The 27,739-nt window shown below is 43.3% G+C and overlaps 1 protein-coding gene across 7 annotated transcripts in view; it reads right to left on the bottom strand.

Moving 5' to 3' along the window:
• LOC133542400 (gephyrin-like) overlaps positions 1 to 26,396 on the bottom strand; it is an 80,781-nt gene extending 54,385 nt beyond the window's left edge. For 5 of the 7 annotated variants that reach the window (XM_061886472.1, XM_061886473.1, XM_061886475.1 and 2 more), the window contains exons 1-6: positions 26,114 to 26,396; positions 19,589 to 19,667; positions 19,460 to 19,517; positions 19,302 to 19,394; positions 9,292 to 9,386; positions 9,125 to 9,191 (exon numbers count right to left, since the gene is read on the bottom strand). In XM_061886472.1, the coding sequence (XP_061742456.1) occupies positions 9,125 to 9,191; positions 9,292 to 9,386; positions 19,302 to 19,394; positions 19,460 to 19,517; positions 19,589 to 19,667; positions 26,114 to 26,177 (456 nt within the window). In that variant the 5' untranslated portion in view covers positions 26,178 to 26,396. The remainder of the gene's footprint in view (positions 1 to 9,124; positions 9,192 to 9,291; positions 9,387 to 19,301; positions 19,395 to 19,459; positions 19,518 to 19,588; positions 19,668 to 26,113) is intronic. The other 2 variants (XM_061886476.1, XM_061886478.1) reach the window with 1 other exon arrangement.
• Between the last annotated feature and the right edge of the window lie 1,343 nt (positions 26,397 to 27,739).

Genomic DNA, 27,739 nt, shown 5'->3' with positions numbered 1-27,739 from the left:
TATTATGATTTATCTGTGTGTAAAAAAATATGTCTCTATTATGATTTATCTGTGTGTAAAAAATATGTCTCTATTATGATTTATCTGTGTGTAAAAAATATGTCTCTATTATGATTTATCTGTGTGTAAAAAATATGTCTCTATTATGATTTATCTGTGTGTAAAAAATGTCTCTATTATGATTTATCTGTGTGTAAAAAATATGTCTCTATTATGATTTATCTGTGTGTAAAAATATGTCTCTATTGTGATTTATCTGTGTGTAAAAAATATGTCTCTATTATGATTTATCTGTGTGTAAAAAATATGTCTCTATTATGATTTATCTGTGTGTAAAAAATATGTCTCTATTATGATTTATCTGTGTGTAAAAAATATGTCTCTATTATGATTTATCTGTGTGTAAAAAATATGTCTCTATTATGATTTATCTGTGTGTAAAAAATGTCTCTATTATGATTTATCTGTGTGTAAAAAAATATGTCTCTATTATGATTTATCTGTGTGTAAAAAATATGTCTCTATTATGATTTATCTGTGTGTAAAAAATATGTCTCTATTATGATTTATCTGTGTGTAAAAAATATGTCTCTATTATGATTTATCTGTGTGTAAAAAATGTCTCTATTATGATTTATCTGTGTGTAAAAAATATGTCTCTATTATGATTTATCTGTGTGTAAAAATATGTCTCTATTGTGATTTATCTGTGTGTAAAAAATATGTCTCTATTATGATTTATCTGTGTGTAAAAAATATGTCTCTATTATGATTTATCTGTGTGTAAAAAATATGTCTCTATTATGATTTATCTGTGTGTAAAAAATATGTCTCTATTGTGATTTATGGGGACGGCGTGGCGCAGTGGAAGAGTGGCCATGCGCAACCCGGGTTCAAATCCCACCTAGTACCAACCTCGTCACGTCCGTTGTGTCCTGAGCAAAACACTTCACCCTTGCTCCTGATGGGTGCGGGTTGGCGCCTTGCATGGCAGCTCCCTCCATCAGTGTGTGAATGTGTGTGTGAATGTGGAAGTAGTGTCAAAGCGCTTTGAGTACCTTGAAGGTAGAAAAGCGCTATACAAGTACAACCCATTTATCATTTATCTGTGTGTAAAAAAAAGTCTGTGTGTCCTATTATGATTTATGAGTGTAAAAAAAAAATCTGTCTGTATTATGAGTTCTCCATGTGTAAAACTATATAACATTTATATAAATATATATAAAATATATAACCCTAACCCATCTCAGGGCGTGCAGATGTCATATATTATTTTCTCAGAAACTGACAAAGAAGGTCCTCATACGGTCAGTGACTACACCAGATTCAAAGTGGTGAGCCAGCGAGCATCTTTGTCCTACACTTGCATTGTTTTCAGCTGTTGCAACTTTTCAAATTCCGGAAAAGATAAAAGGTTTTTCAGATTTTGTCGCTAGATTCTCAAGAAGGGCAAAAGACATCAGGATTTGACACGAAAAACGGGGCCTGCACTCCAGAGTCCAAGAATGTGCCCCAGGGTTCAGTTTTGGGGCCTATCCTTTCTTGTCGTGAGGACTTTCCCAGGTAATGTCATACCACATGTACGTCCATCACCTTCACACATGTACTGTACGTCCATCACCTTCACACCTGTACTGTACGTCCATCACCTTCACACCTGTACTGTACGTCCATCACCTTCACACCTGTACTGTACGTCCATCACCTTCACACCAGTACTGTACGTCCATCACCTTCACACCTGTACTGTACGTCCATCACCTCCACACCTGTACTGTACGTCCATCACCTTCACACCTGTACTGTACGTCCATCACCTTCACACCTGTACTGTACGTCCATCACCTTCACACCTGTACTGTACGTCCATCACCTTCACACCAGTACTGTACGTCCATCACCTTCACACCTGTACTGTACGTCCATCACCTTCACACCAGTACTGTACGTCCATCACCTTCACACCAGTACTGTACGTCCATCACCTTCACACCTGTACTGTACGTCCATCACCTCCACACCTGTACTGTACGTCCATCACCTTCACACCAGTACTGTACGTCCATCACCTTCACACCTGTACTGTACGTCCATCACCTCCACACCTGTACTGTACGTCCATCACCTTCACACCTGTACTGTACGTCCATCAGCTTCACACCTGTACTGTACGTCCATCAGCTTCACACCTGTACTGTACGTCCATCAGCTTCACACCTGTACTGTACGTCCATCACCTTCACACCTGTACTGTACGTCCATCACCTTCACACCTGTACTGTACGTCCATCACCTTCACACCTGTACTGTACGTCCATCACCTTCACACCTGTACTGTACGTCCATCACCTTCACACCTGTACTGTACGTCCATCACCTTCACACATGTACTGTACGTCCATCACCTTCATTTATCCCTGATAAGACACTACCATTGTGCCAATACCAATATTTTGCTACCATTACCCAAATGTATTTCCATGTAAAGGGAACTACAAAAAATGTCACTTTTGTCTTTATTTTAACAAAAAAAATGTTAGTGTAGATGAAAGATATGGTTATTATTGTCATTTAGTGCTTCAATAAAATGTTGAACATACTAGACAACTTGTATTTTAGTAGTAAGTAAACAAACAAAGACTCCTAATTAGTCTGCAGTAACATATTGTGTCATTTATACACCTATTATTTTATACACATTATGAGGGACAAACTGTAAAAATGCATTATCCATCTACTTGTTCATTTACTGTTAATATCTGCTTATTTTCTCTTTGAACATGTTCTATCTACACTTCTGTTCAAATGTAATAATCACTTATTCTTCTCTTCTTTGATACTTGATATTAGTTTTGGATGATACCACACATTTAGGTATGGATCTGATACCAAGTAGTTACAGGATCATACATTGGTCATATTCAAAGTCCTCATGTGTCCAGGGACATATTTACTGACTTTATAAACATAATATACATTTTTAAAAAGGAAAAAATATTTTGTGACGATAAAAAATATAAATGTAATCATAGTAGTATCGACTAGATACACTCCTGTACTTGGTATCATGACAGTGGATGTCAGGTGTAGGTCCACCTATGGTGTTTGTTTACATTGTGACGGCGGTGAGCTATTGTATCCTCCTACGCTGTGTAGCGAAGCAAGTTTAGATATTTCTCGTCCACTTATTACTTATTAGAAACATACTTTATTTGTTGCCATGGTAATCAGGACTAGTGATTTAGAAGTAGCTAAAACACTGTGGATGGATGTTAGCTGCATGTGTTAAAGCATCTCTTCCTGAGGGTGTTTCAGTGTTAGAACTTCACCTTTATTTTGACATTTTACAGCAAAATGCATCCATTCTCCCTTTTCTGTCTACACACTGTGTCTGCTTGTAAGTACTCTGTGTGTGTGCACTGCCCAACATGCTCCTCTGCTCCTAAAAGCAGCAATGTCACCATGTGAAGACACACCGTCATGCCCGTCAAAAAAAAAAAAAGAGGAAGCGGTACTTTTAAAACAGAGAATATAGTACCGTTTTTGATTCATTTGTACGGCCATATTATACTAGAAGCGGTATAGCGTCCAACCCTATAAAACACATGAAAATAACACATTGTCTGTCTGAAGTTAAAGACTGGATGGCTGGTAGTTTCATGACTGTCTGAAATTAAAGACTGGATGGCTGGTAGTTTCATGACTGTCTGAAGTTAAAGACTGGATGGCTGGTAGTTTCATGACTGTCTGAAGTTAAAGACTGGATGGCTGGTAGTTTCATGACTGTCTGAAATTAAAGACTGGATGGCTGGTAGTTTCATGACTGTCTGAAATTAAAGACTGGATGGCTGGTAGTTTCATGACTGTCTGAAGTTAAAGACTGGATGGCTGGTAGTTTCATGACTGTCTGAAGTTAAAGACTGGATGGCTGGTAGTTTCATGACTGTCTGAAATTAAAGACTGGATGGCTGGTAGTTTCATGACTGTCTGAAATTAAAGACTGGATGGCTGGTAGTTTCATGACTGTCTGAAATTAAAGACTGGATGGCTGGTAGTTTCATGACTGTCTGAAATTAAAGACTGGATGGCTGGTAGTTTCATGACTGTCTGAAATTAAAGACTGGATGGCTGGTAGTTTCATGACTGTCTGAAGTTAAAGACTGGATGGCTGGTAGTTTCATGACTGTCTGAAATTAAAGACTGGATGGCTGGTAGTTTCATGACTGTCTGAAATTAAAGACTGGATGGCTGCTAGTTTCATGACTGAAGTTAAAGACTGGATGGCTGGTAGTTTCATGACTGTCTGAAGTTAAAGACTGGATGGCTGGTAGTTTCATGACTGTCTGAAGTTAAAGACTGGATGGCTGGTAGTTTCATGACTGTCTGAAGTTAAAGACTGGATGGCTGGTAGTTTCATGACTGTCTGAAATGAAAGACTGGATGGCTGGTAGTTTCATGACTGTCTGAAATTAAAGACTGGATGGCTGGTAGTTTCATGACTGTCTGAAGTTAAAGACTGGATGGCTGGTAGTTTCATGACTGTCTGAAATTAAAGACTGGATGGCTGGTAGTTTCATGACTGTCTGAAATTAAAGACTGGATGGCTGGTAGTTTCATGACTGTCTGAAATTAAAGACTGGATGGCTGGTAGTTTCATGACTGTCTGAAATTAAAGACTGGATGGCTGGTAGTTTCATGACTGTCTGAAGTTAAAGACTGGATGGCTGGTAGTTTCATGACTGTCTGAAATTAAAGACTGGATGGCTGGTAGTTTCATGACTGTCTGAAATTAAAGACTGGATGGCTGCTAGTTTCATGACTGAAGTTAAAGACTGGATGGCTGGTAGTTTCATGACTGTCTGAAGTTAAAGACTGGATGGCTGGTAGTTTCATGACTGTCTGAAATTAAAGACTGGATGGCTGGTAGTTTCATGACTGTCTGAAATTAAAGACTGGATGGCTGGTAGTTTCATGACTGTCTGAAATTAAAGACTGGATGGCTGGTAGTTTCATGACTGTCTGAAATTAAAGACTGGATGGCTGCTAGTTTCATGACTGAAGTTAAAGACTGGATGGCTGCTAGTTTCATGACTGTCTGAAGTTAAAGACTGGATGGCTGGTAGTTTCATGACTGTCTGAAGTTAAAGACTGGATGGCTGGTAGTTTCATGACTGTCTGAAATTAAAGACTGGATGGCTGGTAGTTTCATGACTGTCTGAAATTAAAGACTGGATGGCTGGTAGTTTCATGACTGTCTGAAGTTAAAGACTGGATGGCTGGTAGTTTCATGACTGAAGTTAAAGACTGGATGGCTGGTAGTTTCATGACTGTCTGAAGTTAAAGACTGGATGGCTGGTAGTTTCATGACTGTCTGAAGTTAAAGACTGGATGGCTGGTAGTTTCATGACTGTCTGAAATTAAAGACTGGATGGCTGGTAGTTTCATGACTGTCTGAAATTAAAGACTGGATGGCTGGTAGTTTCATGACTGTCTGAAGTTAAAGACTGGATGGCTGGTAGTTTCATGACTGTCTGAAGTTAAAGACTGGATGGCTGGTAGTTTCATGACTGTCTGAAGTTAAAGACTGGATGGCTGGTAGTTTCATGACTGTCTGAAATTAAAGACTGGATGGCTGGTAGTTTCATGACTGTCTGAAGTTAAAGACTGGATGGCTGGTTGTTTCATGACTGTCTGAAGTTAAAGACTGGATGGCTGGTAGTTTCATGACTGTCTGAAGTTAAAGACTGGATGGCTGGTAGTTTCATGACTGTCTGAAATTAAAGACTGGATGGCTGGTAGTTTCATGACTGTCTGAAATTAAAGACTGGATGGCTGGTAGTTTCATGACTGTCTGAAGTTAAAGACTGGATGGCTGGTAGTTTCATGACTGAAGTTAAAGACTGGATGGCTGGTAGTTTCATGACTGTCTGAAGTTAAAGACTGGATGGCTGGTAGTTTCATGACTGTCTGAAGTTAAAGACTGGATGGCTGGTAGTTTCATGACTGTCTGAAATTAAAGACTGGATGGCTGGTAGTTTCATGACTGTCTGAAATTAAAGACTGGATGGCTGGTAGTTTCATGACTGTCTGAAGTTAAAGACTGGATGGCTGGTAGTTTCATGACTGTCTGAAATTAAAGACTGGATGGCTGGTAGTTTCATGACTGTCTGAAGTTAAAGACTGGATGGCTGGTAGTTTCATGACTGTCTGAAATTAAAGACTGGATGGCTGGTAGTTTCATGACTGTCTGAAATTAAAGACTGGATGGCTGGTAGTTTCATGACTGTCTGAAGTTAAAGACTGGATGGCTGGTAGTTTCATGACTGTCTGAAATTAAAGACTGGATGGCTGGTAGTTTCATGACTGTCTGAAGTTAAAGACTGGATGGCTGGTAGTTTCATGACTGTCTGAAGTTAAAGACTGGATGGCTTGTAGTTTCATGACTGTCTGAAATTAAAGACTGGATGGCTGGTAGTTTCATGACTGTCTGAAGTTAAAGACTGGATGGCTGGTAGTTTAATGACTGTCTGAAATTAAAGACTGGATGGCTGGTAGTTTCATGACTGTCTGAAATTAAAGACTGGATGGCTGGTAGTTTCATGACTGTCTGAAATTAAAGACTGGATGGCTGGTAGTTTCATGACTGTCTGAAGTTAAAGACTGGATGGCTGGTAGTTTCATGACTGTCTGAAATTAAAGACTGGATGACTGGTAGTTTCATGACTGTCTGAAGTTAAAGACTGGATGGCTGGTAGTTTCATGACTGTCTGAAATTAAAGACTGGATGGCTGGTAGTTTCATGACTGTCTGAAATTAAAGACTGGATGGCTGGTAGTTTCATGACTGTCTGAAGTTAAAGACTGGATGGCTGGTAGTTTCATGACTGTCTGAAATTAAAGACTGGATGGCTGGTAGTTTCATGACTGTCTGAAGTTAAAGACTGGATGGCTGGTAGTTTCATGACTGTCTGAAATTAAAGACTGGATGACTGGTAGTTTCATGACTGTCTGAAGTTAAAGACTGGATGGCTGGTAGTTTCATGACTGTCTGAAATTAAAGACTGGATGGCTGGTAGTTTCATGACTGTCTGAAATTAAAGACTGGATGGCTGGTAGTTTCATGACTGTCTGAAGTTAAAGACTGGATGGCTGGTAGTTTCATGACTGTCTGAAATTAAAGACTGGATGGCTGGTAGTTTCATGACTGTCTGAAGTTAAAGACTGGATGGCTGGTAGTTTCATGACTGTCTGAAATTAAAGACTGGATGGCTGGTAGTTTCATGACTGTCTGAAATTAAAGACTGGATGGCTGGTAGTTTCATGACTGTCTGAAGTTAAAGACTGGATGGCTGGTAGTTTCATGACTGTCTGAAATTAAAGACCGGATGGCTGGTAGTTTCATGACTGTCTGAAATTAAAGACCGGATGGCTGGTAGTTTCATGACTGTCTGAAATTAAAGACTGGATGGCTGGTAGTTTCATGACTGTCTGAAATTAAAGACTGGATGGCTGGTAGTTTCATGACTGAAGTTAAAGACTGGATGGCTGGTAGTTTCATGACTGTCTGAAATTAAAGACTGGATGGCTGGTAGTTTCATGACTGTCTGAAATTAAAGACTGGATGGCTGGTAGTTCATGACTGTCTGAAATTAAAGACTGGATGGCTGGTAGTTTCATGACTGTCTGAAATTAAAGACTGGATGGCTGGTAGTTTCATGACTGTCTGAAGTTAAAGACTGGATGGCTGGTAGTTTCATGACTGTCTGAAGTTAAAGACTGGATGGCTGGTAGTTCATGACTGACCTCGACACTGCAATTTCCAATATAGCCTCGGCCGCACATTTAACCACACCCTGCGTTTTGATGAGCACACCAAAAGTATTACCCGCTCTTGCTTTTTCCACCTCAGAAACATTTCCAAACTCAGATCCATACTATCGCATGCTGACCTAGAACTAATCAATCATGCTCGTTTCCTCACCTCTTGACTAGTGCAAGTCAACCGTCTACCGTCCCAACAAAACATCTCTAATTACGTTCAGAGCGCTGTTGCTCGGAGGCTCTTGTCAAGATATAAGTTCAAAGTTAAAGTTAAACTTTAAGTACCAATGATTGAGCTCTGCATTTGACCCATCACCCTTGATCACCCCCTGGGAGGTGAGGGGAGCATTGGGCAGCAGTGGTGGATGCGCCCGGGAATCATTTTTGGTGATTTAACCCCCAAGCCACCCTGCACACAACCTGTTCAGCCTCCTTCCCTCTGGAAGACGATACAAGAGCCACCAAACTCACCAACAGTTTTCACCACCTGGCTGTTAGGCTGCTGAACTCTCTCTCCCCCCGCCGTGCCCCCCCAATCCTCAGCCCGATCCAACAGGCTGTCAGGACTTTGAAATCCCCCTCCCCGGAACAACCTGAACTCTAAACCCCATGACCCACAGAAAAAATGACCATGCAAAATTGCACACATCTGCTGCTATATCATAACTGTTTGCACTACTGATGAAACACTCATTGTTTACAGCCATATCCTATTTAAAAACAACAGGAACTATATATATTGTCATTTTAGTAGGTAGACATATTTACGTTGCACTTTAATGTTTTCTTTTCTTTTTGTCTACGCATGGGAGAGTGCGAAACAAAATTTTGATTCCTTTGTATGTCTTTACATGTAAAGAAATTGACAAATAAAGCTGACTTGACTTGACTTGAATTCCAAGCCTTAATGCTGAGCGCCAAGCAGGGAGGTAATGGTTCCCATTTCTATAGTCTTTGGTATGACTCGGCCCAGGTTTGATCTCACAACCTACCCATCTCAGGGTGGACACTCTAACCACTAGGCCACTGAGTAGGTCATGGTCAATCATGGTCAAGTTCTTTCAGCATCCCTGCACTGGCTGCCTGTTCCTTTCCTTGATATATTCTATTCGTGACTTTATTTTGTTATGTTTCTGTTGTTGCATCATCTTGTTTTCTTGGTACTATTTGTAAGCACTTTGTGAGCTCTCTCTGGAAGAAAGGCTATATAAATAAAATGTACTTATTTACCAGTGAAATTTGTCTTCAAATGGATCAGTTAGGTGAGAGAGAAAAGCAGTGTTCCCAAGGTCCAAGAACTATACCTGAGAGCCTTTCTTGCTCCCCGGAAGGTTGATGATCAGAGTTTTACCACGGATACCACACACTGGCCTGAGAAGGAAAGCACAGGAAGACAGGCTGCAGTCAAACCACAGTAAGTTGTGCTAAGAAGTGAGTATTGAAGGCTGAAAAGTGCGAGTGAAATCTTCACCTGGACAACATGCCGAGTGGCGTGACGTTAAGGGATCCCATCAGCATGGCCAGAGCCATGCCTGGAGCCTCTCTCTCGATCACGTCTCTGGTTGCCTACAGGGGTAAGAGGGATGGAGGGTCAGGAGACGACTGATCAATATTCCACAACCACACAAACATTGTAAGTCACGGTTTGATCATGTTCTTATTTCAAACATCTGCTATTACAAAAGCCAAAAGCAGTGAAGTTGTCAGCTTGTGTAAATGCTAAATAAAAAGAGACTACAACAAATCCTTTTCAACTTATATTCAATTGAATAGACTGCAAAGACAAGATATTTCATCTTCACACTGACAAACTTTCTTCTTTTTTGCAAATAATGATGAACTTAGAATGCAATGGCAGCAACACATTGCAAAAAAAGCATTTTTACCAGTGTGTTACATGGCCTTTCCTTTTAACAACACTCAGTAAAGGGTTGGGAACTGAAGAGACACATTTTTGAAGTGGAATTCTTTCCCATTCTTGCTTGATGTACAGCTTAACTTGTTCAACAGTCTCCTGCCTCATATTTTAGCCTTCACACATTTTCAATGTCTGGACTACATGCAGGCCAGTCTACGTAGTACCCGCACTCTTTTACTATAAAGCCACGTGGCCTGGCATTGTCTTGCTGAAATAAGCAGGGGCGTCCATGATAAGGTTGCTTGTATGGCAACATATGTTGCTCCAAAAGCTGTATGTACCTTTTAGCATTAATGGTGCCTTCACAAATGTGTAAGTTCGCCAACTAATACACCCCCATACCATCACACATGCTGCCTAGAACGGACTGTTCTAGGGTCCTCTTTGGTCCGGAGGACACGACGCCCACAATTTGAAATGCAGACTCGTCAGACCACAGAACACTTTTCCACTTTGCATCAGTCCAACTTGGATGAGCTCAGGTCCAGCAAATCCTGTGGAGTTTGTGGGTGTTGTTGATAAATGGCTTTGGCTTTGCATAGTGGAGTTTTAACTTGCACTTACAGATGTAACAACACACTGTAGTTACTGACAGTGGTTTTCTGAAGTGTTGCTGAGCCCATGTGGTGATATCCTTTAAATACTGATGTGGCTTTTCGATGCAGTAGCGCCTAAGGGATCCAAGGTGTGTAATATCATGGCTTACGTGCAGTTATTTCTCCACATTCTCTCAACCTTTTGATGATATTACGGAGGGTAGATGGTGAAATCCTAAATTCCTTGCAATAGCTGCTTGAGAAATGTTCTTAAACAATTTGTTGACAAAGTGGTGACCCTCGCCCCGTTCTTGTTTGTGAATGAGTGAGCATTTCACGGAAGCTGCTTTTATAGCCAATCATGGGACCCACCTGTTCCCAATTAGCCTGTTCACCTGTTGGATGTTCCAAATAAGTCTTTGATGAGCATTCCTCAACTTTATCACTCTTTTTTGCCACTTGTGCCAGCTTTTTTGAAACATGTCGTAGGCATCAAATTCCAAAAGAGCTAATATTTGCAAAAAAGAATAAAGTTTGTGTGAAGATGAAATATCTTGTCTTTGTAGTCTATTCAATTGAATATAAGTTGAAAAGGATTTGTTGTATTCTCTTTTTATTTAGCATTTACACCAGCTGACAACTTCACTGCTTTTGTAGAAGTGTATATATACAAAAACAAATACACATATTTATGTGTATATATACACACACATACGATAATATATACACATACATACATACATACATTTTATATATATATATATATATATATATATATATATATATAAAACATACACACACACACACACACACACACACAATATTGGTACTGGTACTAAAATTATTTCAATAAACATATGTTTATTATTGTCATTTAGTCCTTAAATAAAATGTTGAGCATACTAGACAACTTGTCTTTTAGTAGTAAGTAAACAAACAAAGTCCTAATTAGTCTATGCAGTAACATATCGTGTCATTTATACACCTATTATTCTGTACACATTATGGAGGGACAAATTGTATATATATATATATACACACACACACACACACACACAGTATATACATATACAAAAATATATATATATTTGTATATGTATATACTGTGTGCGTATGTATGTATATATATATATATATATATACAGTGGGGCAAAAAAGTATTTAGTCAGCCAGCGATTGTGCAAGTTCTCCCACTTCAAATGATGACAGAGGTCAGTCATTTTCATCATAGGTACACTTCAACTGTGAGAGACAGAATGTGAAAAAAAAATCCAGGAATTCCCATTGTAGGAATTTTAAATAATTTATTTGTAAATTATGGTGGAAAATAAGTATTTGGTCACTTCAAACAAGGAAGATCTCTGGCTCTCACAGACCTGCAACTTCTTCTTTAAGAAGCTCTTCTGTCCTCCACTCGTTACCTGCATTAATGGCACTTGTTTGAACTCGTTATGTCCACTATGACCAAGACCAAAGAGCTGTCAAAGTACACCAGGAAAAGAATTGTAGACCTGCACCAGACTGGGAAGAGTGAATCTACAATAAGCAAGCAGCTTGGTGTGAAAAAATCAACTGTGGGAGCAATTATCAGAAAATGGAAGACATACAAGACCACTGATAATCTCCCTGGATCTGGGGCTCCACGCAAGATCTCACCCCGTGGGGTCAAAATGATCATGAGGACGGTGAGCAAAAATCCCAGAACCACACGGGGGGACCTGGTGGATGACCAGAGAGCTGGGCCTGAAGTAACAAATGTTACCATCAGTAACACGCTACGCCGACAGGGAATCAAATCCTGCAGTGCCGGACGTGTCTCCCTGCTTAAGCCAGTGCATGTCCAGGCCCGTCTGAAGTTTGCCAGAGAGCACATGGATGATACAGCAGAGGATTGGGAGAATGTCATGTGATGAAACCAAAATAGAACTTTTTGGTATAAACTCAACTTGTCTTGTTTGGAGGAAGAAGAATACTGAGTTGCATCCCAAGAACACCATACCTACTGTGAAGCATGGGGGTGGAAACATCATGCTTTGGGGCTGTTTTTCTGCGAATGGGACAGGACGATTGATCCGTGTTAAGGAAAGAATGAATGGGGCCATGTATCGTGAGATTTTGAGCCAAAACCTCCTTTCATCAGTAAGAGCTTTGAATGGTTGACCAAATACTTATTTTCCACCATCATTTACATATAAATTCTTTAAATTTCCTACAATGTGAATTCCTGGATTTTTTTCACATTCTGTCTCTCACAGTTGAAGTGTACCTATAATGAAAATTACGGACCTCTGTCATCATTTTAATTGGGAGAACTTGCACAATCCCTGGCTGACTAAATACTTTTTTGCCCCACTGTATATATATATATATATATATATATATATATATATATATATATATATATATATATATATATATATATAGACATTACTGTATATATAAATGAGTATATCCATCCATCCATCTTTTTCCGCTTATCCGAGCTCGGGTTGTGGGGGTGGCAGCCTAAGCAGGGAAGCCCAGACTTCTCTCCCTCTTCCCAGGCCAGCCGGGAGACATAGTCTTCCCAACGTGTCCTGGGTCTTCCCCGTGGCCTCCTACCGGTTGGATGTGCCCTAAACACCTCCCGAGGGAGGTGTTCAGGTGGCATCCTGACCAGATGCCCGAACCACCTCATCTGGCTCCTCTCGGTGTGGAGGAGCAGCGGCTTTACTTTGAGTTCCTCCCGGATGACAGAGCTCCTCACCCTATCTCTATGGTAGAGCCCCGCCACTCGGCGGGGGAAACTCATTTGGGCCGCTTGTACCCGTGATCTTGTCCTTTAGGTCATGACCCAAAGCTCATGACAATAGGTGAGGATGGGAACGTAGATCGACCGGTAAATTGAGAGCTTTGCCTTCTGGCTCAGCTCCTTCTTCACCACAACAGATCGATACAATGTCCGCATTACTGAAGACGCCGCACCAATCCGCCGGTCGATCTCACCATCCACTCTTCCCTCACTCGTAAACAAGACTCCTAGGTACTTTAACTCCTCCACTTGGAGCAGGGTCTCCTCCCCAACCCGGAGATGGCACTCCACCCTATTCCGGGCTAGAACCATGGACTCAGACTTGGAGGTGCTGATTCTCATTCCAGTCGCTTCATACTCTGCTGCGAACCGATCCAGTGAGAGCTGAAGATCCCGGCCAGATGAAGCCATCAGGACCACATCATCTGCAAAAAGCAGAGACCTAATCCTGCGGTCACCAAACCGGAACCCCTCAACGCCTTGACTGCGCCTAGAAATTGTCCATAAAAGTTATGAACAGAATTGGTGACAAAGGACAGCCTTAGCGGAGTCCAACCCTCACTGGAAATGTGTCCGACTTACTGCCGGCAATGCGGACCAAGCTCTGACACTGATCGTACAGGGAACGGACCGCCCCAAACAGACAGTCCGATACCCCATACTCTCTGAGCACTCCCCACAGGACTTCCCGAGGGACACGGTCGAATGCCTTCTCCAAGTCCACAAAGCACATGTAGACTGGTTGGGCAAACTCCCATGCACCCTCAAGAACCCTGCCGAGAGTATAGAGCTGGTCCACAGTTCCACCACCAGGACGAAAACCAGACTGTTCTTCCTGAATCCGAGGTTCGACTATCCAGCGTAGCTTCCTCTCCAGTACACCTGAATAAACCTGACCGGGAAGGCTGAGGAGTGTGATACCACGATAGTTGGAACACACCCTTCGGTCCCCCTTCTTAAAGAGAGGGACCACCACCCTAGTCTGCTAATCCAGAGGTACCGCCCCCGATGTCCACGCGATGCTGCAGAGTCTTGTCAACCAAGACAGCCCCACCGCATCTAGAGCCTTAAGGAACTCCGGGCGGATCTCATCCACCTCCGGGGCCTTGCCGCCGAGGAGCTTTTTAACTACCTCAGCGACCTCAGCCCCAGAAATAAGAGAGGCCACCACAGATTCCCCAGGCACTGTTTCCTCATTGGAAGACGTGTTGGTGGGATTGAGGAGGTCTTCGAAGTATTCCTTCCACCGATCCACAACATCCGCAGTCGAGGTCAGCAGAACACCATCCGCACCATAAACGGTGTTGACAGTGCACTGCTTCCCCTTCCTGAGGCGGAGGATGGTAGTATAAAATTGCTTCGAAGCCGTCCGGAAGTCGTTTTCCATGGCTTCCCCGAACTCCTCCCATGTCCGAGTTTTTGCCTCTGCGATTGCTGAAGCTGGACACTGCTTGGCCTGTCGGTACCCATCCACTGCCTCCGGTGTACTAATAGCCAAAAGAACCTGATAAGACTCCTTCTTCAGCTTGACGGCATCCCTCACTGCTGGTGTCCACTAACGTGTTCTAGGATTACCGCGACGACAGGCACCAACAACCTTGCGGCCACAGCTCCAATCAGCCGCCTCGACAATAGAGGTGCGGAACATGGTCCACTCGGACTCAATGTCCAGCACCCCCCTCGTGACATGTTCAAAGTTCTTCCGGGGGTGGAAATTGAAACTTTCTCTGACAGGAGACTCTGCCAGACGTTCCCAGCAGACCCTAACAATGCGCTTGGGCCTGCCAGGTCGCAGCAAACTCACCACCAGGTGGTGATCGGTAGAAAGCTCCGCCCCTCTCGTCACCTGCGTGTCCAAAACATGAGGCCGTAAGTCCGATGACATAACTACAAAGTCAAACATGGAACTGCGGCCTAGGGTGTCCTGGTGCCAAGTGCACATATGGACACCCTTCTGTTTGAACATGGTGTTTGTTATGGACAATCTGTGATGAGCACAAAAGTCCAATAACAAAACACCACTCGGGTTCAAATCTGGGCGGCCATTCTTCCCAATCACGCCTCTCCAGGTTTCACAGTCGTTGCCAACATGAGCGTTGAAGTCCCCCAGTAGGACAAGGGAATCACTCGGGGGAGCACTTTCCAGTACTCCCTCGAATGTTTCCAAAAAGGGTGGGTACTCTGAACTGCTGTTTGGTGCGTAAGCACAAACTACAGTCAGGACCCGTCCCCCCACCCGAAGGTGGAGGGAAGCTACCCTCTCGTCCACTGGGTTGAACTCCAACGTGCAGGCTTTGAGCGGGGGGCAACAAGAACTGCCACCCCACCCCGTCGCCTCTCCCTGCCGGCAACGCTACAGTGAAAGGCAGTCCAGTCCCTCTCGAGAGAACTGGTTCCAGAGCCCTTGCTGTGCGTCGAGGTGAGGCCGACTATATCCAGCCGCAACTTCTCTACCTCACGCACTAGCTCAGGCTCCTTCCCCCCCAGTGAGGTGACGTTCCACGTCCCAAGAGCTAGCTTACGTAGCCGAGGATCGGACCGCCAAGTACCCTGCCTTCGGCTTCCGCCCAGCTCACAATGCACGCGACCTCCATGGCCCCTCCTATGGGTGGTGAGCCCATTGGAGGGATGACCCACGTTGCCTCTTCGGGCTGTGCCCGGCCGGGCCCCATGGGAACAGGCGCGGCCACCAGGCGCTCGCCATCGTGCCCCACTTCTGGGCCTGGCTCCAGAGGGGGGCCCCGGTGACCCGCGTCTGGGCAAAGGAAATCTGAGTCCATATTGTTGTGTATCCATAGAATTCTTCGAGCTTTGAAATGTGTATATATATATATATATATATATATATATATATATATATATACCCATAAATAAATATACATACATACATATATAAACACATAACAACAATATACACATTACACAAAGACACAAACACCTATCGAGAATTGATTCTGAAAGGAATTGTTACCCTAGGAATTGGAATCAATTTAGAATCGTGAGTTGCTGAGAGATTCCAATCTCAAACATGACCATCCCTGACTAAATGTGTGTACCTCTGCAGTCACATCTGGAAATGTGTGTACCTCTGCAGTCACATCTGGAAATGTGTGTACCTCTGCAGTCACATCTGGAAATGTGTGTACCTCTGCAGTCACATCTGGAAACGTGTGTACCTCTGCAGTCACATCTGGAAACGTGTGTACCTCTGCAGTCACATCTGGAAACGTGTGTACCTCTGCAGTCACATCTGGAAACGTGTGTACCTCTGCAGTCACATCTGGAAACGTGTGTACCTCTGCTGTCACATCTGGAAACGTGTGTACCTCTGCAGTCACATCTGGAAACGTGTGTACCTCTGCAGTCACATCTGGAAACCTGTGTACCTCTGCAGTCACATCTGGAAACCTGTGTACCTCTGCAGTCACATCTGGAAACGTGTGTACCTCTGCAGTCACATCTGGAAATGTGTGTACCTCTGCAGTCACATCTGGAAATGTGTGTACCTCTGCAGTCACATCTGGAAATGTGTGTACCTCTGCAGTCACATCTGGAAATGTGTGTACCTCTGCAGTCACATCTGGAAATGTGTGTACCTCTGCAGTCACATCTGGAAATGTGTGTACCTCTGCAGTCACATCTGGAAATGTGTGTACCTCAGCAGTCACATCTGGAAATGTGTGTACCTCAGCAGTCACATCTGGAAATGTGTGTACCTCTGCAGTCACATCTGGAAATGTGTGTACCTCTGCAGTCACATCTGGAAATGTGTGTACATCTGCAGTCACATCTGGAAATGTGTGTACCTCAGCAGTCACATCTGGAAATGTGTGTACCTCTGCAGTCACATCTGGAAATGTGTGTACCTCAGCAGTCACATCTGGAAATGTGTGTACCTCTGCAGTCACATCTGGAAATGTGTGTACCTCTGCAGTCACATCTGAAAATGTGTGTACCTCTGCAGTCACATCTGGAAATGTGTGTACCTCTGCTGTCACATCTGGAAATGTGTGTACCTCTGCTGTCACATCTGGAAATGTGTGTACCTCTGCAGTCACATCTGGAAATGTGTGTACCTCTGCAGTCACATCTGGAAATGTGTGTACCTCTGCTGTCACATCTGGAAATGTGTGTACCTCTGCTGTCACATCTGGAAATGTGTGTACCTCTGGTGTCACATCTGTAAATGTGTGTACCTCTGGTGTCACATCTGTAAATCTGTGTACCTCTGCAGTCACATCTGTAAACCTGTGTACCTCTGCAGTCACATCTGGAAACGTGTGTACCTCTGCAGTCACATCTGGAAACGTGTGTACCTCTGCAGTCACATCTGGAAATGTGTGTACCTCTGCAGTCACATCTGGAAATGTGTGTACCTCTGCAGTCACATCTGGAAATGTGTGTACCTCTGCTGTCACACCTGGAAATGTGTGTACCTCTGCAGTCACATCTGTAAATCTGTGTACCTCTGCAGTCACATCTGGAAATGTGTGTACCGCTGCAGTCACACCTGGAAATGTGTGTACCTCTGCAGTCACACCTGGAAATGTGTGTACCTCTGCAGTCACATCTGGAAATGTGTGTACCTCTGCAGTCACATCTGGAAATGTGTGTACCTCTGCAATCACATCTGGAAATGTGTGTACCTCTGCTGTCACATCTGGAAATGTGTGTACCTCTGCAGTCACATCTGGAAATGTGTGTACCTCTGCAGTCACATCTGGAAATGTGTGTACCTCTGCAGTCACATCTGTAAATGTGTTTACCTCTGCAGTCACATCTGTAAATGTGTGTACCTCTGCTGTCACATCTGGAAATGTGTGTACCGCTGCAGTCACATCTGTAAATGTGTGTACCTCTGCTGTCACATCTGGAAATGTGTGTACCTCTGCAGTCACATCTGGAAATGTGTGTACCTCTGCAGTCACATCTGGAAATGTGTGTACATCTGCTGTCACATCTGTATATGTGTGTACCTCTGCAGTCACATCTGGAAATGTGTGTACCTCTGCAGTCACATCTGTAAATGTGTGTACCTCTGCTGTCATATCTGTAAATGTGTGTACCTCTGCAGTCACATCTGGAAATGTGTGTACCTCTGCAGTCACATCTGTAAATGTGTGTACCTCTGCAGTCACATCTGTAAATGTGTGTACCTCTGCAGTCACATCTGTAAATGTGTGTACCTCTGCAGTCACATCTGGAAATGTGTGTACCTCTGCAGTCACATCTGGAAATGTGTGTACCTCTGCAGTCACATCTGGAAATGTGTGTACCTCTGCAGTCACATCTGGAAATGTGTGTACCTCAGCAGTCACATCTGGAAATGTGTGTACCTCAGCAGTCACATCTGGAAATGTGTGTACCTCAGCAGTCACATCTGGAAATGTGTGTACCTCTGCAGTCACATCTGGAAATGTGTGTACCTCTGCAGTCACATCTGGAAATGTGTGTACCTCAGCAGTCACATCTGGAAATGTGTGTACCTCTGCAGTCACATCTGGAAATGTGTGTACCTCTGCTGTCACATCTGGAAATGTGTGTACCTCTGCTGTCACATCTGGAAATGTGTGTACCTCTGCTGTCACATCTGGAAATGTGTGTACCTCTGGTGTCACATCTGGAAATGTGTGTACCTCTGGTGTCACATCTGGAAATGTGTGTACCTCTGGTGTCACATCTGGAAATGTGTGTACCTCTGGTGTCACATCTGGAAATGTGTGTACCTCTGGTGTCACATCTGGAAATGTGTGTACCTCTGCAGTCACATCTGGAAATGTGTGTACCTCTGCTGTCACATCTGGAAATGTGTGTACCTCTGCTGTCACATCTGGAAATGTGTGTACCTCTGGTGTCACATCTGGAAATGTGTGTACCTCTGCTGTCACATCTGGAAATGTGTGTACCTCTGGTGTCACATCTGGAAATGTGTGTACCTCTGCAGTCACATCTGGAAATGTGTGTACCTCTGGTGTCACATCTGGAAATGTGTGTACCTCTGGTGTCACATCTGGAAATGTGTGTACCTCTGGTGTCACATCTGGAAATGTGTGTACCTCTGGTGTCACATCTGGAAATGTGTGTACCTCTGCAGTCACATCTGGAAATGTGTGTACCTCTGCTGTCACATCTGGAAATGTGTGTACCTCTGCTGTCACATCTGGAAATGTGTGTACCTCTGGTGTCACATCTGGAAATGTGTGTACCTCTGCTGTCACATCTGGAAATGTGTGTACCTCTGGTGTCACATCTCTGGGTGCGAATCCGGTTCCTCCAGTGGTGAGAATGAGATTCAGCTCCTGTTCATCACACCACTCCAAAAGAGTTTCCTGTGAGGAAAAGACAAAAATGGCAACACCCTGATTGCACGTCGACTTGAAGCAAAGTCAGTTACCTTGATTTCATCAAGCTCATCTGGGACAATTTTATAGGCTGTGATGACGCCACCTAACCTGCAGGTGGGGAAAAGAGAGAATTAGCGTGAATGTAAAGATCTATGTGCTGATTGCAGGTGCAGACTTACAGCGAAGGATCATGGACCAGGTCCTTCAAATTGACCCCACTTCTGTCCTCAGCCAAGTTCTTGTAACAACTGTCACTGACTGAGGAGGACATTGTACAAAAGGCCAAACATAAATTACAGCATAAGAACTACTGAAAGTCTGTTTGTGATAATGGGGACTTGCCAGTTCAGAGGGTAGTAATACCACAGTTATTAGTCACATGGACAACATGTATCACACCAAGATAAATGCAGAAATGAACATATTAGTCAACAACCACGGGCATCCTTTCCACTTACACTTAGTCCATCACTTTTGGAACATCATCAGCATTACAGGTGCTGTTCATATTATTAGAATATCATGAAAAAGTTGATTTATTTCAGTAATTATATTCAGAAGGTGAAACTTACATATTATATCAATTCATTACACACATAGTGATATATTTGAAATGTTTATTTCTTTAAATTTTGATGATTAGTACTGACAATTACTAAAAATCCCAAATTCAGTATCTCAGAAAATTAGAACATTAGTTACGACTAGTACCAAAAAATATTTTTTAGAAATGTGGGCCAAGTAAAAAGTATGAACATGGAAAGTTTCAGCATGTACGGCAATCAATACTTAGTTGCAGCTCCTTTTGCCTGAATTGCTGCAGCAATACATGGAGTCCAGCAGTCTGTTGCACCCTCAGGTGTTATGAGAGCCCAGCTTGCTTTAATAGTGGCCTTCAGCTCTTCAGCATTGTTGGCTCTGGCATCTGGCATCTTCCGCTTCACAATACCCCATAGCTTTTCTATGGGGTTAAGGTCAGGTGAGTTTGCAGGCCAATCAAGAACAGGGACACCATGGACCTTAAACCAGGTACTGGTAGATTTGGCACTGTGTGCAGGTGCCAAGTCATGTTGGAAAATGAAATCTTCACCTCCATAAAACTGGTCTGCGGCAGGCAGCATAAAGTGTTGTAAAACTTCCTGGTAGACTGCTGCATTGACCCTAGACCTCAGGAAACACAGTGGACCAACACCAGAGGATGACATGGCACCCCAGACCATTACCCATTGTGGACCTTAGACACTGGACTTCAGGCAACGTGGATTCTGTGCCTCTCCTGTCTTCCTCCAGACTCTGGGACCTTGATTTCCAAGGGAGATACAACATTTATTTTCATCTGAAAACATAACTTTGGACCACTCAGCAGCAGTCCAGTCCTTTTTGTCTTGAGCCCAGGCGAGACGCTTTTGACGTTGTCTCTTATTCAAGAGTGGCTTTACACAAGGAATGCGACAGCTGAAGCCCATATCTTGCATACGTCGGTGCGTGGTGGTTCTTGAAGCACTGACTCCGCTGCAGTCCACTCTTTGTGGATCTCCCCCACATTTTTGAATCGGTTTTGTTTGACAATCCTCTCCAGGGCGCGGTTATCCCTCTTGCTTGTACACTTTTTTCTACCACATCTTTTGTCTTCCCTTGGCCTCTCTATTAATGTGCTTGGACACAGAGCTCTGGGAACATCCAACCTCTTTGGCAACGACCTTTTGTGTCTTGCTCTCCTTCTTTAAAGTATCAATGGTCATCTTTTGGACAGTTGTCAAGTCAGCAGTCTTCCCCATGATTGTGTGTCATACAGAATCAAAACGAGAGACCATTTAAAGGCTTTTCCAGGTGTTTTGAGTTGGTTAGCTAATAAGAGTGTGGCACCAGGTGTCTTCAATATCTGACCTTTTTACCATATTCTAATTTTCTGAGATGTTGAATTTAGGGTTTTCATTGGTTGTCAGCTATAATCATCTCCTTTTTGGCAAAAAAAACACTTGAAATGTATCAGTCTGTTTGGAATGAATGTATACATTCTACAAGTTTGACTTTCTAAATGGAATTAATGAAATAAATCAACTTTTTCATGATATTCTAATAATATGACCAGCACCTGTACTTGCTTATTTCTCAAAGTTTGCACAAGTTTGAAATATTATTTTTCTTATATTTTCATCACAGGTCATAAAACAGCACACCAAGTAAAACCCGCCGGTAGCCACAAACTCACAAGATCAGATGTATTCCAACAAAAACTAAATTAAAAAAATTTAAAAAATGATTTAAAAAAACATCCAAAAAGCGCAAACAGTATTCCATTTACATTTGGCGAGTTCATCCATCCATCCATTTTCTACCGCTTATTCCCTTTCGGAGTCACGGGGGGCGCTGGCGCCTATCTCAGCTACAATCGGGCGGAAGGCGGGGTACACCCTGGACAAGTCGCCACCTCATCGCAGGGCCAACACAGATAGACAGACAACATTCACACTCACATTCACACACTAGGGCCCATTTAGTGTTGCCAATCAACCTATCCCCAGGTGCATGTCTTTGGAGGTGGGAGGAAGCCGGAGTACCAATATTATCCAAATATTAGTGCTGTTATTATAAATTTTAACAAGTATTAGCGATATTATAATTTTAACAAATATTAGCGATATTGTTATCCATCCATCCATTTTCTACCGCTTATTCCCTTTGGGGTCACGGGGGGGCGCTGGTGCCTATCTCAGCTGCAATCGGACGGAAGGCGGGGGTAAAACCCTGGACAAGTCGCCACCTCATCGAAGGGCCAACACAGATAGACAGACAACATTCACACTCACATTCACACACTAGGGACCATTTTAGTGTTGCCAATCAACCTATCCCCAGGTGCATGTCTTTGGAGGTGGGAGGGGCCTATCCCCAGGTGCATGTCTTTGGAGGTGGGAGGGGCCTATCCCCAGGTGCATGTCTTTTGGAGGTGGGAGGGGCCTATCCCCAGGTGCATGTCTTTGGAGGTGGGAGGGGACTATCCCCAGGTGCATGTCTTTGGAGGTGGGAGGGGCCTATCCCCAGGTGCATGTCTTTGGAGGTGGGAGGGGCCTATCCCCAGGTGCATGTCTTTGGAGGTGGGAGGGGCCTATCCCCAGGTGCATGTCTTTGGAGGTGGGAGGGGCCTATCCCCAGGTGCATGTTTTTGCAAGTGGGAGGAAGCCGGAGTACCTGGAGGGAACCCACACATTCACGGGGAGAACATGCAAACTCCACACAGAAATTGTTATAAAAAATACTAACAAATATTAGTGATATTGTTGTTCTAAATACTAACAAGTATTAGTGATATTGTGTGTGTGATTAGGTGGTGTTTTGTCCAGGGTGTACCCAGCCCAAATGCAGCTGAGATACTGTAGGCTCCAACGACCCCCAAGGACCCCGAAAGGGACAAGCTATATAAAATGGATCGCTGGATGGATGGATAGGATAGTGATATTGTTATTATTAATATTAACAAGTATTAGTGATATTCTGTCTGTGATTAGGTGGTGTTTTGTCCAGGGTGTACCCAGCCCAAATGCAGCTGAGATACTGTAGGCTCCAGCGACCCCCAATGACCCCGAAAGGGACAAGCGGTAGAAAATGGATGGCTGGATGGATGGATAGGATAGTGATATTGTTATTATTAATATTAACAAGTATTAGTGATATTCTGTCTGTGATTAGGTGGTGTTTTGTCCAGGGTGTACCCAGCCCAAATGCAGCTGAGATACTGTAGGCTCCAACGACCCCCAAGGACCCCGAAAGGGACAAGCTATATAAAATGGATCGCTGGATGGATGGATAGGATAGTGATATTGTTATTATTAATATTAACAAGTATTAGTGATATTCTGTCTGTGATTAGGTGGTGTTTTGTCCAGGGTGTACCCAGCCCAAATGCAGCTGAGATACTGTAGGCTCCAGCGACCCCCAATGACCCCGAAAGGGACAAGCGGTAGCAAATGGATGGCTGGATGGATGGATAGGATAGTGATATTGTTATTATTAATATTAACAAGTATTAGTGATATTGTTATCATAAATATTAACAAGTATTAGTGAAATGGTTAATCTAAATATTAACAAGTATTAGTGAAATTGTTATTCTAAAAATGAACAAGTATTAGTTATAATATTATAGGGAGACAAACTATAGTGGCGCTGTCATCACGATGTTGACATGACCGACTGATAAGCTGCTTCCTCGTTTCCTTGCTCTTCAAACTTGATTCTTGATCATCAATCATTCCTCTCACTGGATAGTAAAAGGATGAGCATGTATTCCGACAAGTCGCTACACTTTGACAGTCAATTTAGACGCTTGCTTCCACCCCCCTTATGAGTCATTCTTTATCTAAAAGGGAATATATTAACATTCTAGGAGTCGGCCTACTGATGACAGCAGACATTGTACAGTTAGTGATGTTTTATTATGTGTGTTGGCTCTCATAGTAATCAGTGATGTTCAAAAAAAGGAAAACATTTTGAATGCTGCTTATGCTTAAAATTATCAAAACACAAATACTAAATGTTATTATAAATGTTACTACATTACATATAAAACCTTAATAGAGGTGTTCGTAATAACTTCAAAACCATGATAGTTAGACCAAAACTTTTTGAAGCACAAACCAACAATTGGTACTGGTTTGGGGAGGTTTTTAGTGGGGTGGGGGTAGTGCAGGTTATGAATAGTGAAACATTAACTTAAAAACTATAATAGTTAGACTAAAAAAACGTTGCAGCACAAACGGTTTGGACACGTTTGGGTAGATTTGGACAAGATGGAAGGTTTGATGATATCACTGGTCAGAAAATGTATGTTAGAGAAATTCAAAACCGTCAAGGCGCAAATGATTGGGAACAATTGGAGAGAAGTTTGGGTAGATTTGGACAAGGGGCGGGGGGGTCGTGAGGGACACTTCTCCCACTGATGTGATCCAACTGTACTGTTGTCATGTTCGGTACCACTACATGTGTGGATGTGATCCAACTGTACTGTTGTCATGTTTGGTACCACTACGTGTGTGGATGTGAGCCAACTGTATTGTTGTCATGTTTGGTACCACTACATGTGTGGATGTGATCCAACTGTACTGTTGTCATGTTTGGTACCACTACATGTGTGGATGTGATCCAACTGTACTGTTGTCATGTTCGGTACCACTACATGTGTGGATGTGATCCAACTGTACTGTTGTCATGTTTGGTACCACTACATGTGTGGATGTGATCCAACTGTACTGTTGTCATGTTCGGTACCACTACGTGTGTGGATGTGAGCCAACTGTATTGTTGTCATGTTTGGTACCACTACATGTGTGGATGTGATCCAACTGTACTGTTGTCATGTTTGGTACCACTACATGTGTGGATGTGATCCAACCGTATTGTTGTCATGTTTGGTACCACTACATGTGTGGATGTGATCCAACTGTACTGTTGTCATGTTCGGTACCACTACATGTGTGGATGTGATCCAACTGTACTGTTGTCATGTTTGGTACCACTACATGTGTGGATGTGATCCAACTGTACTGTTGTCATGTTTGGTACCACTACATGAGTGGATGTGATCCAACTGTACTGTTGTCATGTTCGGTACCACTACATGTGTGGATGTGATCCAACTGTACTGTTGTCATGTTTGGTACCACTACATGTGTGGATGTGATCCAACTGTACTGTTGTCATGTTTGGTACCACTACATGAGTGGATGTGACCCAACTGTAAAGTTGTAATATTTGGTACCCACTGGTACCACTACATGTGTGGATGTGAGCCAAGTGGATGGTCAGCAGGGTCCAACTTGTGACAATCTATTCGGATATTCCTAGTCAGCTGCTGGCTTGCATCCTCTTTAAGCATTTTCCTCACGTCTCCTCCTGCCTTGGAGAAACAGGCAGTGGGCCTACTTGTGACTGTCATGCGACTATCCTGTTCTTCGCCACGCTGCAGAAAAAAAAGGTCAGCCGCGCTAATTAGTAGACCTACAGAAGAGTATTACGTTTGATGCGCCTCGCCTAATGACATGATGATGTCATTGATGTGTTAAATATGACAGACAGCGCCGTCGAAGTGTGTCCAACGGACAGATGTGGTGGGGATCAGTAAATGCTGCACACACGCAAAGGCAGCCAACAAATGTGCAAAAAGACATGAATTATGCAGCTCGTGTAGACAATCGTTATTACACGGCGAGAAATGATACCACACTCTAGCATGAAGGTAGCAAACGGAAGAGACCTTAACCGGAAACTGGGCGCGCGACGTCAAAATAAAAGCAGCACATGGCCAGGAGAGCAAAGGGAGCCCGTGCGGGAATGGCCTCTCATTTTGAAAGCCCTTTCCCGCATGTCCGCTTCCACTCCGTCGCTTGACGCTGCTTCCACAAAACCGCCATAGAGCATATGTCCAATGACACAGAATAAGACATGAAGGTTGAATAAAGACGATGAAACACTCTTAAGGAGCGGTGCCGCCGCGCTTTTAAAGCCTCCGCCGCACCTTAGCACCTGCCAGGCGGCGGCAGTATGGTCCAAGCACCGCTTCTCACGCGGCTAGCTAACTAGCTCGCCATGTAGCCCAGCTCGCATCGTGACGCCAAGCAAGCGCACAAGATTGCTCCTTTCGTCCGTCTTTAGTGGCCCTACGTCGGCCTTAGCGCTCACTGTGACGGCCTGTTGGGGGGCCTTACCGGTCAGGATGCCCACTCGAGTCTGATGGTCGTGGTTGGTGAGCACCATCCCGTCCGTCGCCATGTTGACCAGTCCTGCCTGCCCTCTAACACCACCTACACCACCTCCCGCGTCTACTGCCTGCCCTCTAACACCACCTAAACCAGCTACACCGCGTCTACACCACCTCCCGCGTCTACTGCCTGCCCTCTAACACCACCTCCCGCGTCTACTACCTGCCCTCTAACACCACCCAAACCAGCTACACCGCGTCTACACATATAGCACCTAGGACATAGTGGGCGGGGCCAGCAACTAGACATATAACATGTAGAACACAGTGGGCGGGGCTCACATCTAGACATATAGCATGTAGAACCTTTGATTGATTGATTGATACTTTTCTTAGTAGATTGCACAGTACAGTACATATTCCGTACATTTGACCATTAAATGGTAACACCCCAATAAGTTTTTCAACTTGTTTAAGTCGGGGTCCACGTTAATCAATTCATGGTAAGTAACCATTGGCGTTGTTAGGCCTATTTTAGGGAGGCTCCAGCCCCCCCTAAAATATTCTTAAGCCCCCCTAAATAATTTGGTGTTATATTTTAATTTATCTGCGACTTGTCCAGGGTGTACACCGCCTTCCGCCCGATTGCAGCTGAGATAGGCACCTGCGACCCCCGACCCCAAAGGGAAAAAGCGGCAGAAAATTGATGGATGGATGGATGGATTTTATTTTTTTATTTTATTTTTTTTTACAAATACATGCCGACATATTCATTATAAAGAGAGCCTAATATGAGTTGAAATAAATAATCATATAACCTGTCATTATTCACTCAGTTTCCCTTCACTTCATAGCATAAGGTAGAGAGTCCCTATAGTGCGTCGGTATCCAATCCATTCCACTTGTTCATATAGAAAATGCCCACATCACTCAAAATCCAGTCCACGTTTTTTCTGCGACCTTGCTTGCGGTCCTGCAGGTGAGCAGCTTTGAAGCACACAGCGCTGCAGAACAAGAACGTGAACGGATGCCAAATGGACATAAGAACAGAGACCTGCACATGATTATAGAGGGGCAGGGCCTCAAAGTCAAAAAAGGAGAGGACATTTTTTTGGGGGGTCCTTTACACAATATGGAAATTAATGTAAAATTACATTTGCTAATAGGAAGCCAATTAACTAGTTAGCTGTGTGTCCTTTGTAGGTATTGTCATAATGAGTTAATTCACATCATAGGCTTGAAAGACATGAAAAGCAACAAAACACTGGTTTATTATTAAGCTATTTATTGTTAAAGATAAGCACTTTAATATTGAACATTGAACAGTGCAACATGAACTTCGAAAAAAAATAAAAATAAATACCCTAATGGAAAAAACTTAAATGTGAAAATCTGTGCTTCTTCCTTTAACTTGATGAAAACACCATGAAGTTGTAACTTAGGGTCTTTTTCACTTAATGTTCTGACTAAACAACTGAAACGCAATACAACTTTATATCTAAACCTCTACTGTGAGAGAAATGTGATCTGCCATAAACACAGTGCATTTTATTTAGAAAATTAACCCGGTGTTTTATTTTGTATTTTGTACACTACTTCCTGTCCCGCACGACCAGCTCTGCTCTGTGCGGAA

Source organism: Nerophis ophidion, linkage group LG24 (genome assembly GCF_033978795.1).
Source record: "Nerophis ophidion isolate RoL-2023_Sa linkage group LG24, RoL_Noph_v1.0, whole genome shotgun sequence".
In the NCBI taxonomy this organism is placed as follows: domain Eukaryota; kingdom Metazoa; phylum Chordata; class Actinopteri; order Syngnathiformes; family Syngnathidae; genus Nerophis; species Nerophis ophidion.
Note: the sequence above shows the minus strand (reverse complement) of the source record. Positions and strands in the feature narration are given on the sequence as shown.